Genomic DNA, 17621 nt, shown 5'->3' with positions numbered 1-17621 from the left:
GAGCAGAGTGTGAGAATAATTATTAATAATGGATTTCTTGGGGGACACTGCTTTAGTCAGCTTTCTCTTTACTCCCACTTGAAGGAACTTTAGCTGATCTCTTTTGGGAGATCAGACTAACTCAGAAAAGAGATTAAAACCACACCTATCTGAAATCGCCTTTGCCCTAAGGGGGTTGTCTTTGCACTAGACTCCTCAAGGTATAACTCATTTTAATATGGACCACTCTCGGGTCATGTCAACCAATGGAACTGAATGATGCTAGCCAGTTAGCTTTGATCCGTGTGTAAGAGCCACTTCTATAGGAAGAGTGAAAAGACTGGGATCATGAAGTGAACTCCATTCTGGGACACAGGCTAGTCAAGGAAAGCTGTACAGTTAGCTAAGTTCTCTCTACATAATATACTCTGCTTGGAGCCATGTGCTCTCCCTTAGACAGTATGGTGCTGGGGGGTTTTCAGCTTGTGTTAAATGCAGTCACTGCTCTCTTACTTGCTTGTACCTGGTACCCTCTTGAACAAGCTACATGCCCTCATCTCTCTTACATGGCAAAAAGTGCTGGGTATGTAACTAGTTGGGATGTCAGACATGTGGTCAATACTTTAGTAATATGTGATCTTAATAATAAATGCTTACTGACCAAACTGGTGCAATAGTAATTAATTTATAAGTAACAATATTTTAGAAAACCCCAGCCTAGTTCCCCAATAATTTAGACAGAAACAGGCTAGTTCCCAATATTTCAAATGACAATGGGCTGGCCACATTGTTCAAATGCCAAAAGTATGTCTGCTTAAAAGACTATTTAAAGAGAATTCACACAAGATGAATGCTCACATAGAGATCAGAAGAAGTGATACTGATGTGGGCTGGGATTTGGGGTCAGATTGATTGTCCCAAAAGAATTACAAGACTCAGTGCCTCAGTTTCCCAAGTTTTTTTGCAATGCTGTGGGAGAGAACCAGAATATTGGAAAGGTATCTCTCCAATAGTGAAAGAAAAGACAGTTATATTTATAGTATAGATAAATTGATTATCAGTCTCATTATAATAATCTCCACCTTGGGCAGGTACAAGGGAGGGCCTGTCCTACTTATAATATTCTCCACTGAGGGGTGTTACAGGGGAGGGTTCATCCTAATTTGGAGTTCCTGGGGTCCTAAGCCAATCCCTGAGGCGGGTACCTTTTTCAGTGGAGGTGTGTTTTGGGGGTTTACATGTCATAAGGTGAATCTGGGGACAAACTTGGCCTTTTCTGCACATGTCTCTTTCTGATTCCCATTGCTAGTTTCAAAATATCTCCATTCTTCTTTAGAATTTCTATACCCTTGTCATTTCCTTTATTGTTATTTGACCTGACCCTTTATGCTCCCGTTATGGGTACTGATTTCTGTGGGTAAGAGAACCTAACCTAAGTTATCCATGAACTGGGGCCTGACTCCCTGTTGGAGCTATTATCTGAATTAAAGCTTGGGTCTTAGGTTTTTCTATTAACCCCTTTCTGCCTCCTACATCAAGAAGAAATGTGATATGTACAAATTTAGAACTCCAAATGTTCATATGGACTATTTGTGCCCGACCTGAGGTAGAGCCTTCCATGCTCATCTTGTTCTGATCAGTCACAGTCAGATATACTGTACCTTGACCCCAACATAGTGATGTTATTTTGGTCCTCTTAAAGAAGGAAGGACAACAGGGCCAGCTAGGTGGTGCAGTGGATAAAGCACCAGCCCTGGATTCAGGAGGACCTGAGTTCAAATCTGTCCTCAGACACTTGACACTAGCTGTGTGACTTTGGGCAAGTACTTAACCCTCGATGCCCCACAAAGAAAGAATGAAGGCCAACAACCAACCAACTTAGCTCAGTGACTGGCATATACTAGGTGCTTAATAATGTTTGTTGATTGACTTCTTGTAACCACCTTAGTACCAGCATCTAGCCCTGTTTGTTGGCCTCCCTGCCTACTTCAATCCATCATCCACTCAGATGTTAAATAGATCTTCCCAAAGTGCAAGTCTATTACTATCCATCTCCCTTTCAATAAGAAAGCCTTCTTTTATAGCCTTTTATAACCTGGTTCCTTCCTGTTTTTCCTTTCTTCTTTTATCTTACCTCCATATACTTTGTATACAATTCTTGCTATTCTTTGAAGATGTTACCTCTCCCAGTTGCTAATGTTTTAACTAGCTGTCCCTCATGCCTAGAATACTCTTCCTCTTCATCTCTGTCTTCTGGTTTTCCTGGCTTCCTTAGAGTCTCAGCAAAAGTCTTCTGCAAGAAACCTTTCCCATGGGGTGGCTACGTGGTGCAGTGGATAAAGCACCGGCCCTGGATTCAGGAGTTCCTGAGTTCAAATCCGGCCTCAGACACTTGACACTTACTAGCTGTGTGACCCTGGGCAAGTCACTTAACCCCATTGCCCCGTAAAAAAAATAAAAAAGAAAAAAGAAAAAAAGAAACCTTTCCCAGTTCTCCTTAGTCTTAGTGCCTTACCTCTGAGACTTTCCATTTATCCTGTGTGTCTGTCTGGTTGTCTATTTACAATAGAGAGAAGTTTATTTAGCCGTTTGCACATTGTTTCTCTTATTAGACAGGGAGTTCCTTGGGAACTGGGAATATATTTTTGCCTTTTTTTTTTTAAATCCCCAGTGATTATAAGTGTCTTTCACATAGTAGGTATATAAGTGCTAACTGACTTACTGAGTCCAAGAATCAACTTCCTCCAGAACAATTCACTTAACTTTACTTCTGCCCTGCATAGGAAACACTATCTTTATAGCTATGCTTTTCCAGAAACCTAAGGAATTTCATTTCAGTCCATAAAATGAAAATCAGTTATTCCTTTAAATTGGCATAATTAATAATAATAACACTAATAACTAGCATTTCTATAGCACTTAAAAGTTTGCAAAGTGCTTTACAAATATATCATTTTATCCTCACAAGAACTCTGGAAATTAGGTGCTATTATTCCAGTTTACAGATAAGAAAACTGAGGGATTGGTGACAATACCTATCTTTGAATCTTCTCACAACGCACAGCACTTAAATGTACTATTTATTCTCTCATTTAATCACATGCCTTCTTGTATTACAAGCAGCTATCTTGGATTTAATCTCTAATCAAAGGGGCAGCTAGGTGGCGCAGTGGATAGAGCACTGGTCCTGGATTTAGGAGGACCTGAGTTCAGATCCAGCCTCATACTTACTAGTTGTGTGACCCTGGGCAAGTCACTTAACCCCAATTGTCTCAAATAAAAAAAAGAAAAAGAAAAAAAATCTCTAATCAAACAACAATGAATTTTTTTGGGGGGCGGGGCAATGATGGTTAAGTGACTTGCCCAGGGTCACACAGCTATTAAGTGTCAAGTGTCCAAGGCCAAATTTGAACTCAGGTTTTCCTGAATCCAGGGCAGGTGCTTTAACCACTGCACCACCTAGCTGCCCCCAACAATGAACTTCTGTGCTAGGAGGCTATTTCCCTCACTTTTTTTTCTAGAGTGCTGAACAGACAAGCACTCAATCATCTAGTTATAAGTTTTAAAACTCAATATGAAGACAACTTGGGGAAACTTCCTTCCCTCAGAAGAATGAGTCATTCTATGCCAACAACATTCAGCTTCAATAGCAACCAAGCTTCTTTCTCATCCATCTACTTTCTTATACCTGGTTTTTATATTTGTTAGCATTTGTGCAGAGAGAAGAGATAAAATGCAAATTTAATCAATTCAACTATTGTCTGATCCCTTTATGAGAATGTTGGGGAAATAGAATTAACTGCCTTAGGCTAACTATGTGGTATCAAGTTATACTCTATGTTTTGGGAGACATGATTTGATTGCCATGTGTGCCATATTATAAAAGAGTTCTACCATACTGGTTAATGGTTCCCATATATGGTTTTGTAAAGAAAATTGAAACTACTGTCAAAAATGAAGGCAAAGAATTAAAAAAAAAATCTATGATATCTTTACGCTGCATTTATATGAACAATCAAGAATTAGAGATGCTGAAATTCCTCAATGAGTTCATATTGTAAGAAAGTAAGGAATATTGGTCTGTGGAGTCAGAAAAATCTGAGTTTGAATCCATCTTCAGACCCTGCTTTATAACCTTGAGCAAATCATTTAACTGTGTTTGCCTCAATTTCTTCAACTGGAATAACATTTAACCCTTCCTTCCAATTCCATTAATTTGATCTCTAAATATCTTGTGACAGATAAAATAATTCTGAGAGACACAAGTTTTGGGCAAGCTTATTATCAATTTATCAATCTCTACCTGGAAGGGATTGACAAAGCTGCTCCCTAGCCTTGGTCCAAAGAGGCCATGTGACTACTTTTTTCAGGTTTTTATCCCTTTGATAGGAGGCAGATCATTATACATCAAACAAATCTAAATGGTTCATGTAAGAGAGGTGGATTACATCAGGTCAGAGGAACTGAGTCCTTTTGATTCAGGACAGTATCTCTATATAAGGCAATCAATCCAAAGAATTTGGACCCCACTCAGACTGAGCCAGCATGCTTACTTCTACCTGAGTGTGGTCTTGAGGTGGACATCAGGTCTGCCTGACAGTATTTAACATAAATGGGGATCTGAAGTTCCCCATGATATTGGTCCTTAACGTTTATTTCTCACAATATTTAAGGATAAATCCCCAAACAAGAAGTAATAGTGGGATAACTGTGTTGGTGTCTGGTTCTTATAAAATAAAAACTAGCTCCTCTTCTATTGTTATAAATTTTAAAAAAATTTCGTTTGAAATTTCTTATCTTTCCTTTCTGAAATTATATGATAAACATTTCATTTTAAGTTAGTAACCTGTGAAACACTAAACACTTTAAGTGATTTCAAATAATCTTAGCTTTGAATGACTCAAAATGATCAAGGTTTTTTCTCCTCTTTTGAATCAATATAGCAATTATAATGCTTAGAATTCTTAAAAGATCTGACTTCACACCTATAATCTGAGAGGCTACAAAGAAAATCTCCATTTAAGATTATGCAGTATGAATTAAATCAACAAGAATTACTTTGTTCAACTATTTATTTTCCTTATGTTTTTCAGATGACTTAGGTAAATTAGATTTAGTTTTTATTTTTTTCTACTTAATGGGTAGAATCTTTCCCCAAAACTTTTATTTTCTGCTATACTGTTAACTTTTATCTTGAACCATCCACTGGGCAGTTAAGACTACTTTGAGAGTATGTCTTTAATCTCAAATTTAGTGTCAAATTTTAAATGGTTGTTAAAAACCTATATTCCAAAAATGAATTTTCTCCATTTCTGCTCAATACTCCTTGTCTATACTTAGTCCAAACCTCACATGACTAATTTGGTGATGTTTACATGATTATCTATGTTGTAGTTCTCAAAGGGTATGTGTATCAGCAAACTCCTTTCCATAATCCCAACACTTCTACATGTCCATAGCTATAGTGTGCCACTTAATCTTGTTGATCTGACAACCAGAAAGTCATAGTAGAAACTCTATAATCAGAGGCACAAATCTGTCTCTTCTTGGCAACCTGGGGAAGGAAAGAAGAATAGGGTAAGGACTCCCAAGTCTTCAGAAGAGAAAGAGGTGTGGAGGAATCCCAAGGCCCTAGTAATAAATGTGAGAGCCCAAGGGTCAAGATCACTTTTATGTTTTTCCACATTGAAAGGTTAGTGTGCCATAATTCCTCAGAGTAAATAATACTATTCTGTGAGAAATGGAAAAAAAAGATCAATAAATCAACAAATAAACATTTATTGTTAGGCACTTATGTTAGCACTATGTGCTAGGCACTGTGGTAATTGCTGGAGATACAAAAAGAGGCAAAAGACAGTCCCTGCCCTCAGAGAACTTAGAATCTAACAGGGAGACAATATGCAAACAAATATATACAAAGCAAGCTATAGCTTGCAGGATTAAAGAGGAAATAAACAACAGAGGGAAAATACTAGAATTAAGAGGGAGGGGTTGGAAAGAAAATTTGAGAACCACTGACCTACTAGAAGTAAGAATGTGGACAAAGTCAACAAATCAACAACATTTATAAAGTGCTTAGTATATACTAAGTGCTCATATATATATACTATATATGAGACATAAATGAAAAACAAAACAAGAAATAAGAAAACTGAGGGATAGGTGACAATCCCTATCTTTGAATCTTCTCACAACCCACAGCACTTAAATGTACTATTTATTCTCTCATTTAATCACATGCCTTCTTGTATTACAAGCAGCTAGCTTGGGTTTAGTCTCTAATCAAACAACAATGAACTTTTGGGAGGGGTGGGGCAATCATGGTTAAGTGACTTGCCCAGGGTCACACAGCTAGTAAGTGTCAAGTGTCTGAGACTCCCTCAAGGAGCTTGCATTCTGTAGGGGAAGACAACACACACATAGATAAAAAAATAAGTACAAGGTCATTTGGAGGTAGGAAGATTACTAGCACCTATGTGGGATAAGGGGGTATTGGGTTAGGTAAATAGTGGTAATATAGATAGTACTGTGGGGTGTCCCTCACTTCAAACCATCTTCAAAGCTTAGCTATTTTTGAAAATATTTAGGGTAGAAATCTGACATAAAAATATTAGCTGACATTTACATAGCATCTACACAAAAGGAAAATGCTTTATATAAATAATCTGGCTGCCTCTAAATAGAGGGAGTTAGTTGGGGCAGTAGATAGAGTGCTGGGCCTTGAGTGTAGAAGAACTGATTTCAAATCTAGTTTCAGAGGCTCGTTAACGATGAGACTCTAGGCAAGTCACCTTACCTCTGTGTGCCTCAGTTTCCTTATCTGTAAAATGAGGATAATAGTAGCGGTTACTTCCCAGGGTTATTGTGAAGATAAAATGAGACACTATTTGTAAAGCACTTTGCAAACCTTAAAATGCAATATTAATTTTAGTTATTATTATGATTATGCCTAGACTACTACAATAGCTTTGCACTTCTCTGCTTCAAGTCTTTCCCCTCTACAACACATCCTCCCCACAGTTACCAAAGTGATTTCCTTAAAGTACCAGTCCTACCAAGTCACTCACCTATTCAGTAAACTCCAATGGTTTCCTACTAATTATAGGAAAAACCATAAACTCTGCTTAGCTTTTAAAGGCCTTTACTGTTTGGTCCGACCTTACCTTTTCAACCTTATTCCTCATCATTCTCGTATCTGAACTGCCGTTGTTTTTCTTCACATATGACATTCCATCTTCATGCTTTTTACACTGATTGGCCCCCCATCTTCATTCTTAGAGTCCATTGTTCCCCTCAAAACTACTCAAGTGATACTTTCTACTTGGAGTCTTTCCTCATTTCCCCAGCTGCTAGTGCCCAGCCCATCCCCAAATTTCTTATTATTTTTTTGTATATATTTATGTGTGGATTTAAAGAATAGAAGATTTGATTTTGCTTTTCATTTGTTGGTTGCCAGAAAAGCATTCAAATTGGTAGAACAAAATGGTACCATAAAGACTCTTTTACAACAAGGTAATTTCTATCCATATATCTAGACTATTCACTTTTTGGAAGATGTAACAATATAAGACACCTTGTTCAATGACCTCATCATAAAAATCAGGAGAAAAATAATACATAGGAATATATGTTTATTAAAAAGTATTCCCCACTATAATGCAGGTCATCTAGTGATGAGTCGAAGTTGAGGTTCCCTGTATATGGTGATGCCTGAATAAATTGTTGCATATAACAATGGGTCCAAAGAAATATAGGAAAATTTGTAAGAATTGATGCATAATGAAATAAACAGAATCAGAACAATACACATGGTGACTTTAGCAATATAAATGAAAAAATTCTTAAACGAAACCAGAACTATTTTTTTTGGCAGGGCAATGAGGGCCAAGTGACTTGCCCAGGGTCACACAGCTAGTAAGTGTCAAGTGTCTGAGGCCGGATTTAAACTCAGGTCCTCCTGAATCCAGGGCCAGTACTTTATCCACTGGGCCACCTAGCTGCCCCCTGAGGGCCTCAGACACTTGACACTTACTAGCAGTGTGACCCTGGGCAAGTCACTTGGCCCTCATTGCCTCACCCCCCCCCCCCCCAAAAAAAGAAAGAAATAAAAAAAGGTAATTTCTCAGGCCCTTTCTAAATCTAAATCCTTTAGGCTTTTTAGGGACAAGTTGGTGAGTTGAAGCAACTGATTCCTTTTGACCTGGTGAATTCCAGGACAACAGAGAGGCACATCTCTATTTCTTGCTAATCCTACTAATCATTTCCACCAGCTATTGTAGTCTCCAGTTCAGTAATTGCTTATGCTTGACTGTTCCCCACAATACCTTGAGCAGTGCTTTGGGAATCTGCCACTGAGTAAATTCTACATCTCCTCCTCTTCTTTCTTCTTGTCCACCTCTCATCCTGTTTTCACTGGGCCCAATGCCAGTAGAAAATCCCTACGTAGTTGATTATTATAACCACCTGTTTTGTTTATCCAAAACTGTGACTTTATCAGTGGAGGATTTAGAAACTCACTAGTAATTCATAATTTTAAAGCAATCTCTTAGGGCATTAAAAAGTTAAGTGGCTTGCTCAATTTTACTTAGCTGGCATATTCAAGATTTGAACTCTTCTTGATGATTCCAAGGTTGGCCTCTACCCAGTATACCATATCGCTTTGATTAATAAGAATTAAACACTTAAGAAAACTATTTTTTCAGGGGAATAAAAAGTGGTGACCTGAGGCCTTCAGCCCATAGACGTCTTTCACTTCTCCAATCTAGTTCCCCTTCCCCAGTTATATTCCTAAAGATTTGGCGTAGCAAGAACGAGTTGCACAGCCACAGTTATTCATGATTATTCCAGAGCGCGCGCACGCGTGAGTGGGCCAAGGCAGCGCCGCGCCAAGCCCTGACAGCTCAAATTCAAAGCTGCGCCTCCTTTTTTCGGGCAAGCCCCGCCTTTCCCCGCGACCGGAGGCGTGGTTCCGCCCCCTTCCTTGCTTCTCTTGGGCCGGGAGAGGCCGGCAGCCACGGAAGACTGTGGAAGAGGCTGGCTGCCTTAGGGTGGAATTCCGAAGCAACCGGTCAGTCTTTCTTTTTCCTTTGTCGGGGAATAAGCCAGTCACATCCCCTTCCCCGTGGCAAAAAGCTCAGGCTTCCCTTTTCCAAACTTTTCCCAACTCCCTATCTTTTCCCCCTCTGCCGCTCCCCCGTCTTCCACTTCCTCCCACTCTTGGTGGAGGCCCCATCTCACTCTGCTGGGGTGCGCTGTCTCCGAGCTCTTGGCCGGGTGCGTGTTTGGTGAGCCTCATTCCTCTCCTGTCGCTCCCCCACCCCCCACCGCCTGCTAATTAACCCCTTCTTCCCCCACTCTCCCTTTAGTGCTTACCAATTCATTTCAAACTTAGAAACTGACTGCTGACTTGGAGGACGGTTACTTGATTAGTTTCTTTAAAAAAAAAGTTCTTTCTGTGCTTGTAACGTGGTATGCATTCTTTACTCTTTTCACACCTCCCTCCACTCCTCCACTCTCCCATGAGAGCAGTTTTTTTTTTTTTAATCTAAGCAGGCTGGGGTGGATTGGAGAATGAGTGGAGGATGGAAATTCCCCGCCCTTCCCCCTTTTTTTCCAAGAGAGTTTTACTCACTTCCTGTATTCCTACAGAAGGCTTAATTTGGGGGGACTTGTCAGTCAAGGTTTGTTACAGATTGGTCCTTTGTGACCAGAAGAGAACCACACAGTAGATAAAATGACAGTAGGGTATACCCTTTTTAATGTGGACATACCGTAATGTAGGCTAGTGAAAAGAAAACTTTTTTTTTTTCCCCTAAGAGAGCTACTACCCTGAGACTTTGCTCATTTATGGGCTATTTGGCTAGTCTCCATGTGATCTTGTCTTGCCAAGTCAATTCTGGCTTTGTGGATGAGGTCACTTCTGCTTTGAGAAGACTGTATGGCGCTGAAAAGTCCTGATGACTTGTTTGCTTTTATGTTAAGAGCCTTTAGTTAGTAGCATTTTCTGAAGTCGAATGTTATATGATTTATCATGGCCCCAGAAAGCAAGTATTTTTGAAGCACAGTTAATGGAAGTAAATACTCAGGAGTAGGGAAATGGTGAGGTCAGAGAAGAAAAAGGAGGAGCTACTGCTGCAATAAGATGCCACGGTAATGGAGACTGCAGGCGCGGGCTGATGCCCAGCCTGTGAAATATACTCACAGGGTGAGCATCCAGGGTATGCCTACCTATCAATCCAGAAGAGCTTTTTTTTTTTTTTTTGGTGAAGAGGAGCTGATTACTAAGATCCATTGTAGCAGTCCCATTCCTACATCTCATGTAGGTTTTCCCTCAAAGTTGTCTTCACCCACTTGATTGCTGATTCATGCCTGATATACTTTTCAGATACCTAATGTCATCAACAAAATGACTGAATGCCTTGCATATGTGGTTCGTGCGGGTCTAGTCACATCTGGGACAGAAAATATCCATTTTAGATTCTGATTCAGTGTCTCTCAACCTCCACTAATTCCTTAGTTATTGAGCCCTTTATGAACAGTAATATTACCAGAATATTCTGAGGGTCAGAGGGAAAAATCTATTCAATTGAAGAAGGGCCAATTATTAAGCCCCCATGCAATTCAGGCATTGTGCTAGCAATGTGGAAACTCCCCTTTACCCCCACTAATTGCCCTCAAGAAGTTTACATCCTACTTGGGAACAACATTCATCCATATATACATGTGTATGTATATATGTATACACATACATACAGCATTCATATATACACATGTATGTGTGCATGTAAACACACACATTCATATATAGGCATGCATACACATACACATGCACGTGTATACATGTATGCCTATGCACAATACACATGTAGGCACACACACATGAGTGTGTACATGCATACACATACACGCATACATGTGTATGTATACATACACCTTAACATAAACATACCCTAAGGAGCAGCTTATGCCCCCAATGTACTCTGTGTGTGTATACATTGGGGGCACAAGTTGCTCCTTAAGATATGTTTATGTTAAGGTTAATTGACTCACTCACTTCCTATTGAGTTTATAGAAGGAAGTCTGTGACATTCTTGAATCCTGCCAACTGAAAGGAAGTGATCTTGCTGGAAGTAGATTCTAGTTAGTTATAAATAGGTAATCATCAATCTGTCCAATATTTATTAAGCACTTCCTATATACTGGGCATACAAAGACAAAACCAAAACAAATTATGCCCTCAAGAAGTTTACATTCTAACAGGCACACATGTAGGTGTATATAAAACAGAAACAAAGTAACATTGGGGGAAAGCACTAGTATGTAAGAGCTGGGGGATACTAGGAGAGACCTCTTGCGGAAGGTAATTGAAGTGGAATCTTGAAGGAAATCAGGGATTTTTTTTTTTCTTCAGGGTAATGAGAGTTAAGTGACTTGCCCAGTTAGTAAGTGACAAGTGTCTGAGGCGGGATTTCTATTCAGGTCCTCCTGAATCCAGGACTGGTGCTTTATCTACTGCGCCACCTAGCTGTCCCTAAAATCAGGGATTTTAAGGGGCAGAGGTGTGCAGAGAGTATATTTCAGGTATTGTGTTTCTCAGTCATTTCTCATGCCAATTCTTGGCAAAGATACTGGAATGGTTTGCTATTTGCTTCTTCAGTGCATTAAAGCAAATAGAGGTTAAGTGACTTGTCCAGGGTCACACAGCTAGTAAATGTCTTCGGCCAAATTTGAATTCAGGTCGTCCTGACTCTAGGCCTGGTGTTCTATCCGCTGTGCCACTGGTATGGAGGACAGCAATTTGCAAATGTATGGTGGCAGGAGATAGTGTTGAGTGAGAGGAACAAAGAAAGCCAGTTTAGCTAGACTGTAAAATGTGTGAGGGATTCATATAACAAGACTTAAAAAGGTGGGATGAGTCCAAGTTGTGAAGCTTCTTAAATGCTAAATAAAGCAGTTTATATTTATATCGTTTATATAGTTTTAGGTTAATAGGGAGCCATTGGAATTTTTTGATTAGAGGTGGTGACATGGTTAGACCTTTGCTTTAGGGAAATTCCTTTGGTGTCTAGATGAAGGAGAGATCAGAGTGAGGAGAGATTCAAAGTAGGAAGATTAGGTGGGGGGATATTGTCATTGTTAGAAATATTTTATATATATCTGATTTTATGTGGTTTCATGTTAAGCACTGAACTATGAAAAATTATATGGCTGTGTTCCTAACAATCTAAGATGGCCCATTCCTTGCTGTTTTTCCTGGAGAAACTGATTTTTTTTTCAATTTACAATTTAAATGAAATAGTATATTTGTGAAATTGATTATTTGTTTGTAATTAGAAACTATTTATTTTGTAAAGTTTTTGTTTTGCTATAATACTCATACCCCTCCTTCCCTTCTAGCTTTTGTAGGAATAATGGCACCCAAAAGGCAAGAAAAATCCAAACTTCCTGTTCCCCTTCCAGAAGGCATGATTCTGAAGGATACAGAAGGAAAAACATGGCGGTTGGGTAACATGATCGGTTCTGGAGGGTTTGGATTAATATATTTAGGTAAAGTATCAGTGAAAATTATCAGATGTATTTATATTTGACTATTGCTTTAATAGATTTTCCAAGTGGAAATTTTGAAATTAGAGGTAATTTAAAAACCTGTTTCATAGAGCAGTAAAATGCCAAGAAATATTGCGTGACACTCCAAGATTCAAGAGATGTATGAGACATTGTGCTAGGACCAAGGCTCCTGATTAGTAGGGCAGGCGCAGTGAAAGGACAAAGAAGTGAAAGATTCAAAGGTGGAGGATGTTGCCTTTCTGAAATAACTGATTCTAGAATAAGAGTTGAGTTCCATTCCTTGGAAAATTGTGAACAGATCAATATGAGCTCGCAGGGTGATGTGGGAGCCAAAAAAGCTAATGAAACCTTGTTTTCATTGAGGGGCATACCTTCCAGGAATAGGGAGGTGAGAATAGCACTCTTTTGACCTTTCTGTATTCATCTAATGTTTTGTGTTCAGTTTCTGGCACCATGGTTTGAGAAGGATATTGATAAGCTGTAAAGTGGCCAGAGGGAGGCAATAAGGATGGTGAAAGGCTTTGAGTCCTTGTCGTATGAGAATCAGTTGAAGAAACCATGCTTGTTTATGTTAGAGATGAAAAGACAGACTATACAGGATAACTTTGTTAAGGTTTTGAAGGACTTTCAGGAAAAGGAACAAATAGATTTTTTTCCTGGTTAGTTTTAGAGGGTAAATCCAGAACCAGTGAGTGGAAGGTGCAAAGACATCAATTTAGGTTAGATTTTAGGAAAAAAGTTCTAATAATTAGAGCTGGTCACAAAAAACTGTAAACTACGGGGATACTCATCAGTTGAAAGCTGTAAGAACTATGATCAATACAATAATCATTTCTGTTTCCAGAAGACAGTTGTTGAAACATGTTATCCATTATAGAGAGGCAATAGATCTAAGATGAAGAATGAAACTTATGCATGTATGTATTTATATGTATACATATATGTATGTATGTATATATGTATACACACAACACACACACACACATACACTATGTGAAGTAAGATAATATAGCTAAAGATACTATCTGTCTGTCTGCTATCTATCTATTATATAGAGCTCCTGGGGGAAATTTGTTTAATCATGTATATTCTACAAGAATTTTCTATTTTCCCACATAGTTCTTAGAGCTTTTGAAATTATTTGTTTTTGGCAATGTTGTTATTGCATCAGTTTTTCTCCTGGTTTTGCTTATTTCATTTTCATTGATTTATAAAAGTTCTCAAAATCATTTATTTTTATAAAATTGATGTTATGGTTGTAAGGGGCTAAAATTCTAGCTAGTCTGTCTAAAATATCTAATGAGTGGTTGCCAATAAATGATAAACTTTAGCAAGAGTTAGACTTTTAAGCATTTATTAAGGAGAATAAGAATTTGGTGAAGAGAAAGAGAAAGAGGCCTAGATTCAGCTATCTATCTCGGGGAGCTACAGTTCTGCTTCACTATCCATGAGAGTCCTGGTGAAAGAGCGTGAGAGCGCCAGCCTCGCCCCCTCTTCCTTCCACAAGCAAACGTCACTTCCTAACGCCAAAGAGTCGTATGTCTTGCCCTCAGATGCCTTCTCCTCATGGCAGAGCTTTGCTACAGTAAGTCTCCAGCAGGTGGCATCATTCCAATCGTTATATAGTATAACTTATTTTCTCATTCGGCTTGCTTCACTTTGCATCAGTTCATATGAGCAAGTCTTTCCATGTCACTTGTAATCATCTGTTTCCTCATTTATTATAGCACCATAGTATTGCATCTCATTCCTATATCACAACTTATTCAGTCATTCCTTAATTGATTGGTATCCTCTTAGTTTCTAGGTGGGGTTTTTTTTTGTTTGTTTGTTTTTGTTTGGTTTGGTTTCACACCACAAAAAGGGCTGTTATAAATATTTTTGTACATATGGGACTTTTTCCTCTAAATGTGAGCTTTAAAAAGATATTTTGATAACTGTTTCAATATAATTGACTTTCCTTTTAATTCTGTGTATTTTACTTCATGAATTTAAAAACATTATTCTGAGAAGGAGTCTGTAGCCTTTGCCAGATTGCCAGAATGGTCCATGACACAAAAAAAGTTAAGAACTCTTGAACTAGAATTTTGTGAACAACCAGAGACAGGCTTACTGGACTCTAGTGTGCAAACTTTCTTTTTCTGAAAATTCAGACATTTGCCCTCTTCCATTCTGTAGCACCTATAGTATCCTTCACTTTCTAAGATCTTGTTCAGTGACTTACATCTCCCACTTAAGTACCTGAGCATGTAGTTCATCTGGGCCTTGTGACTTGAACTCAATAAAAGTAGCTATGATTCTTCTTGTTCTTTCCAAGCTCATCATGCAGAACAACTGTTAGCCATTTTTGTTCTCTCCTTTCCAGTCCAAAGACCATTCTCCTTGATAGAGAAAACAGAACCACACTTAGGTCTTGATAAATGAGAATAATGAATCCTCTGAAGTGGTCATGTTTTCAAATTTATATTATTCCAAGTTGTAATTATATAAAATACGGTAATTGGTTCCAGCCCAGTGCATTTATGCAGTATGAACTCCAATAATGCGATCATTTGGAAAGATTCATTATTCACACTAATTGGGACCTAACTGTAAATAACATTTACTATACCTGTTTCTCTGGTATGGGAATTACATAAGTAACTCCAAAGGAAAAGCATGAATGAGGAGGTGTGTATGTGGTTTCTTTAGCTGTTTTTGTTTGGATTTAGCTGGCATGTTTGATTCATACATGCATCACAGTAGCAAGGTATTTGAATACAGAGCACATAGAGACAAGGCAAGTATTCATTTCAAATTCATTTTCAATATACCTCTTGTATGTATTATCATTAGAAGACCCCAGTTTGATTTCTGTTGTAAGAAAGGGAATGTATTTGTTTAGCAGATATTGCATTTGGCATCATTTATAATTATAATTATTATTATTTTGGAAGTGCCAAATGTAAGAAGATTCCTGCTTTTTTTTTTTCACTTTGAGCACAAATACTACATCTTTTCCAGGTCTATTGCTCATTTATTCTAGATTGTGAAATAGTGTTTATACAAATTTCCCCTTTAAAAATAGTTATTGATGCTTTTTTTGTTTTAAGTTTGTCATTCTGGATATAGTTTCTCCTCTCTTCCCCACCCCCCCCCCAATTTACTCAGCCAACATGTCCTCTTTTATAATAAAGAAAAAGTTAAGTAAAACCAGACAGCCAACATATTGACAGTGTACACAGCATTTCATATACATATTTTCCTACCTGGGTGTATTTATCTGTTCACTGGGACCAAGGTTTATCATTCCACTTACATAGAGTTTAAGCCTTGTTTTGGTGTTCTTTGTGTTTAGATTTTTGAAGTTCTTTATAAACTATAAGTCATTCTGCTTACTTCACTCAAGTTTTCTTTTATGAAACATTTCAAGGTTTTCTTTGGTGAGATTTAGAAAGTAGACATCAGTGGTTTTAGAGAGTGTGCACTTTAGAAAGGCTCTCAAAACAGGTTTAAGCTGTTTGGGGAAGAGGCCAGATATTTCAGTGTACCTAATGAGACCAGTACCTTCAAAATATCTACTTTCTATCAGAAATGATGCTAATAAATTATAGAGAAAGTCAACTGTTTGGTGAGGAGCCATCAGTAATAAATCCATCAAACTGATGTTTTGAATGGCAATTTTCAAGATGTACAAGCTAATCTATATGGAATTATATAAAGTTTCTATATTTCATCTTTATTCTTGTCCTCTCTTATGTCGATGTACTACATGAAGAAGCAGCCAATAAATTCAAGTTTTCCTTAATACTTTTGTGCCTGATAACATTCTTTTCAGGTGTGATTCTCTCCAAAATTTGTTGCTTTGGCAGGTACTTCATCAGAATCTGTTGCCTAAGGCTTGGAATAAACTAGCTGCTATCTCTCTTGCATTGTGCATGTTCACCCATCCTCTACCTTGGAGATCAATAACTAAGGCCCTTCAGTAATCAGCATCTTACAGAGAAGGCAAAGGGGCAGGGAAGTTTTGATATTTACAATCGACTTGGAGTTATAGTGTGCCTGTAGCATTTGTAGGAAAAGTTGCTGTGAGAGGACAAAAATAGTCTGAATACAAGAACAAAGTCCGGGTTCTTCTGATGTTGTATAAAGGAGGAGAAGGAGGGAGGGAAAAGGAAAAAAAAAGAGAGAGAAAGAAAGAGAGAAAAAAAATGATTTAAGGGAAGGGAAAAATTACTGTGGCCCTAGCATCAGATGAGAAAAGTAGTTTCATAGAACTCTAGTAGAGGAGAGAGAGCTCTAAGGCAAAGAATGTTGTGGAGTTTAGCAAACTTCATCATTTCTTTCTTTTAGTGGGAAGCTTGGGTTCTAGTGGGAATTACTGTGTTCTTTTTTTTGGGGGGGGCAGGGCAATGAGGGTTAAGTGACTTGCCCAGGGTCACACAGCTAGTAGGTGTCAAATGTCTGAGACTGGATTTGAACTCAAGTCCTCCTGAATACTGGGCCGGTGCTTTATCTACTGTGCCACCTAGTTTCCCCCTGCTGTATTCTTTTGATGGAATGCTGATTCATAGTTTCTTGGCCTTATAGGAGAAGAGGGGAGTGATCAGGACCTCTACCAGAGGTCTTTCTATTGTTGTTCAGCCTTTTAGTCATATTTGACTCTTTGTGACTCCCTTTGGGGTTTTCTTGACAAAGATGCAGGAGTGGTTTGCCATTTCCTTCTCCATTTCATTTCATAGATGAGGAAACTGAGGCAAGCAGGGTTGTGACTTGCCCAGGGTCACATAGCTAGTAAGTGTCTGAGGCTAGACTTGAACTTATGAAGACGAGTCTTATTTACTCCAGGCCTGGCCTGCTATTCACTGAACTACCTATCTGCCCTCAATTTGTTAGCAAGCATTTATTAAGTGCCTGCTCTTTTCTAGGTATTGTCCTAGGCACTGGGGATACAAAGAAAAAAATGAAGTGATCTTTGCTCTCAGGTAGTCTACATTTTATTGAGAGAGTCATATACATCCATAACTATTTGCAAAATGCAAATTGAATAAATCACAGCCATTCAAGATGGAAGGTCATCACATATTACATGTAGA

The 17621-nt window shown here is 38.4% G+C and overlaps 1 protein-coding gene across 5 annotated transcripts in view; it reads left to right on the top strand.

The window, feature by feature from the left end:
• The first annotated feature begins 8959 nt into the window (after nucleotides 1–8959).
• Nucleotides 8960–17621, top strand: part of VRK2 (VRK serine/threonine kinase 2) — a 152936-nt gene continuing 144274 nt past the window's right edge. For all 5 annotated transcript variants that reach the window (XR_006355071.1, XR_006355072.1, XM_043989831.1 and 2 more), the window contains exons 1-2: nucleotides 8960–9046; nucleotides 12376–12525. Coding sequence is in view for 3 of the 5 variants with exons in the window: in XM_043989831.1 (XP_043845766.1) it covers nucleotides 12390–12525 (136 nt within the window). In the remaining 2 variants the exon portion in view is untranslated. The remainder of the gene's footprint in view (nucleotides 9047–12375; nucleotides 12526–17621) is intronic.

The sequence above is a fragment of the Dromiciops gliroides genome, chromosome 2 (assembly GCF_019393635.1).
Source record: "Dromiciops gliroides isolate mDroGli1 chromosome 2, mDroGli1.pri, whole genome shotgun sequence".
Classification (NCBI taxonomy): domain Eukaryota; kingdom Metazoa; phylum Chordata; class Mammalia; order Microbiotheria; family Microbiotheriidae; genus Dromiciops; species Dromiciops gliroides.
Note: the sequence above shows the minus strand (reverse complement) of the source record. Positions and strands in the feature narration are given on the sequence as shown.